Below are 3,397 nucleotides of genomic sequence, written 5' to 3'. Positions count from 1 at the left end.
CAAAGAGAAACAGATTTTTCTTGATCTTGCATGTTTTCTTTGCATATCATCTGTGAAGATAACCACGGGCTATCTAAAATATTTACTGAAAGAAGATGAAAGAGATAATTCAGTGGTTGTTGCACTAGAAAGACTTAAAGATAAAGCTCTTATAACGTTTTCCAAAGATAATGTTGTATGTATGCATGACAGTATAAAAGAAATGGCTTGGGAGATTGTTCGACAAGAGTCTCCTGAAGACCCTGGAAACCGCAGCCGGTTGTGGGATCCTGATGACATTTATGAAGCTTTTAAAAATGACAAGGTTGAAGCCTAACTAACTACATAACATCTGAATATTTTTTTGTGAGAAATGTGGTTCTAAATGTTGTTTAACTTTTCTGCAATTTCGGTGACAGGTTAGTGAAGCCACTAGAAGCATACAGATTAACTTGTTAACACTGAAGGGGCAAAAGTTAAAGCCTCACATTGCTAAGATGAGCAGACTAAGATTCGTGGAAATACATGGGGAAGAAGATAACAATGCTTACTACGGTCGATTTGGTGCTGAAGGGCAAGGGCTTAAATTTTCGGCAACTGAAATTAGATTTCTTTTTTGGAAATGTTACGCTCTAAAATCCTTGCCAGACAAATTTTCTTTTGAAAAGGTTGTGATATTGAAATTGGAATTGGGTAGAACGGAAAAACTTTGGGATGGAGTGAAGGTAAATACGAGTCTCATAATTCTTTGCTAATTCAGGCAACAAGAAATTGATCTAACTCTACCGACATTTTTGCTTTATTTTATTACAGAATCTGGTGAGTTTAAAAGAACTTGACCTCACAGGCTCACGTAGCTTGAAAAAGCTGCCAGATTTATCAAAAGCCAAAAATATTGAAGTACTGTGCCTCGGGAGTTGTTCCGGATTAACCAGGTTACCTTCATCCTTAGGCAACCATACACAATTGCTATATCTAGACATAAGCCATTGCCCGAAAATTTTAACAATACCAGAGCTTCCTCTTTCCCTAGAAACTCTATATGCTATAAACTGCGAATCATTGAAGACTGTATCCTTCCATTCTACGGCAGTTGAACAAACAAAGGAAAACAGAAAGCAGGTTTCGTTCGACAATTGCATGAACTTGGATGAACCTTCTCTAGAGGCTATTGGGTTGAATGCACGATTCAACTTTATGAAATTTTCAAACCAACACCAATCTGCGGCAAAGCAAGATTATTTTCAAAATTACAACGATTATGACAAGAATTATGATTCTTATCAAGCCTTTTACGTGTATCCAGGAAACAGTGTTCCAGAATGGTTGGAGTACAAGTCAAAAAAATATTCTGTAATTATAGATCTCTCTTCTGCTCCTCCTTCCCCTGTATATGGCTTCATTTTGTGCTTCGTACTCCTTGGAGAACTTGATAAGATTAGAGTTAACATCGTTATAAGTGATTGTGAGGGTAAAGGTGTTATGGACAGATTTAGAATGAAACTAAATCGTAAGTTTCGGAATAGTTTTGTGCATGAGAGCTCTGTTGAATCGCAGAAAGTGGTTGTGATGTACGACCAAAGATGTTCCAACTTCCTAAACAACATAGCTAAGAGACTCACAAGGTTTAAAATCATGGTTAGAAGGGCGACTAAAGACGATGGCAGCTTTTATAGTAAGAGGATTATGATTGGATTAAGTGGATTCGGGGTGAGCATAATAAGAACATCGACATATAGCAGTTTCATGCAACAAATGGAATTGTGTGACTCAATGTACCACATACGTTGAACAACTGCAATAAGTTGTATTTCATTCTTCTCAATCTCAGGTATTTACTTCATTTCCTTTGGGTTGAAATTTTGTTCTAAGAAGTTTAGTTGGACTTTTATTTTCTGAAAAACCTGTGATGTCAAAACCTGTTATAGCACTGATATATGTTATAACTTTAAAATTTGTAAACTCGTTTTCAAAACAAATCTTATCTAATACTGTAGTTTTATTGAGTTAATTTTTCTAAGATCTTATTTTACTTGGAACGTGAATGAATTCAAATCAGATGTATTCATATTAAATATAAAAACATTTTATATAATATTGTATTTTTATTGAATCAATTTTAGAACCATCTTATTCTACTTGTAATGTCAAAATGTTTACCAAAATAAATTTCATAAAGTAGTAAATTTTAGATATGCTATAAAACAAAGATTTAGCCAAGAACTATTTGAGGCATTCAAAGTTATGTATTCAACAGTTTCCATTTTCTCTTATCAGCTGAAAACTCCAACTAATGAAGGCGGTGTACCTTCCCCTGCTTGTCAGACTGCAGAGACCATTGGCTATATATCTTGCAGGTGCAAGTGCAAGTGCAGAGAATACACGAAGTCAATTTTACTTCTCTTTTGTATAATTTTGTTATTAGTATATTATGAGACTTGTGTATGTATGTTGTGTTAGTAATGGTTGTAGTTACTTATCTGTTACAACTAAATATTCATGTTAATTGCATTTTTATATGTACTTTTCTCCTTTAAGATGAACATTAGATGGAGATGGTGTTATTGCTACAGAAACAAATTCATGACCATTTGGATATAAGATCCTATACGTATAAGAAAAACAAGCAACATTGATTCCTCAAATAAGCTAAAATAATAATCCAGTCTGAAGAGACTATAATCATGGCCTACTTCTAGTTTAGACCAGAATAAAACTATATAAGAAAGTCTCTAAACAAAATTTTGAGAATATGTACTTAGTCATACTGTTGATGATTGATATTTCATAAGTGATGTCGGTATCTTAGACTCAATGAACTGAAGTTTATGATGAACTTTAGTCATAAACTTTATTTACAGTACATTGTGCATAGAACATAGAATAAGAAGATAACTTGAGACTCATGCTTTCTGTTTTTTATTATCTTTTAGTTATTTATGCAGTAAATTCTTTTAATGATAGTAAAGTAACTTTTAACTTACAAATGTAAAAAATCACATAAATACTCGTAAGTACTCTTAATACGCTTTGAATTGGTATTCAATATTTAGAAACACTTATCACATCACATTATTCAATACATAGATATTGTATGATAGTCTAAATACGAGTCAAAATAAAAACTAATAGTATTGAGAAGCAAAAAGGTCCTTAAGGACCCATAAACTATAGTAGCAAGCAATTGGAGGTATTTATATGTATGATAAATTCATGAAAAAACAACTGATACATAAACTATCAGCCATGTTAGGCATTGAAGTGTGAGTTTAAGTTTTGTATTGACTAAAAATAAGAAAGTTAGACAATATAAAAAGAAAAGGACCCATAAGTTTATTGTCTTTAAGATTTCGAGATAGAAGTAGTATAAAGTCTCTTATGTGAATCTAACTTAAGTCTCATTGATATTATATCTATC

At 32.7% G+C, this 3,397-nt stretch overlaps 1 protein-coding gene across 1 annotated transcript in view; it reads left to right on the top strand.

The window, feature by feature from the left end:
• The window catches only part of LOC106755179 (disease resistance protein RML1B-like), a 9,913-nt gene extending 7,309 nt beyond the window's left edge, over positions 1-2,604 (top strand). The window contains exons 7-10 of the mRNA XM_022778176.1: positions 8-304; positions 399-704; positions 793-1,810; positions 2,257-2,604. Coding sequence (XP_022633897.1) covers positions 8-304; positions 399-704; positions 793-1,770 — 1,581 coding nt within the window. The 3' untranslated portion in view covers positions 1,771-1,810; positions 2,257-2,604. The remainder of the gene's footprint in view (positions 1-7; positions 305-398; positions 705-792; positions 1,811-2,256) is intronic.
• Positions 2,605-3,397: the final 793 nt, after the last annotated feature.

This window comes from Vigna radiata, unplaced genomic scaffold (genome assembly GCF_000741045.1).
Source record: "Vigna radiata var. radiata cultivar VC1973A unplaced genomic scaffold, Vradiata_ver6 scaffold_264, whole genome shotgun sequence".
Taxonomy (NCBI): Eukaryota; Viridiplantae; Streptophyta; class Magnoliopsida; order Fabales; family Fabaceae; genus Vigna; species Vigna radiata.
Note: the sequence above shows the minus strand (reverse complement) of the source record. Positions and strands in the feature narration are given on the sequence as shown.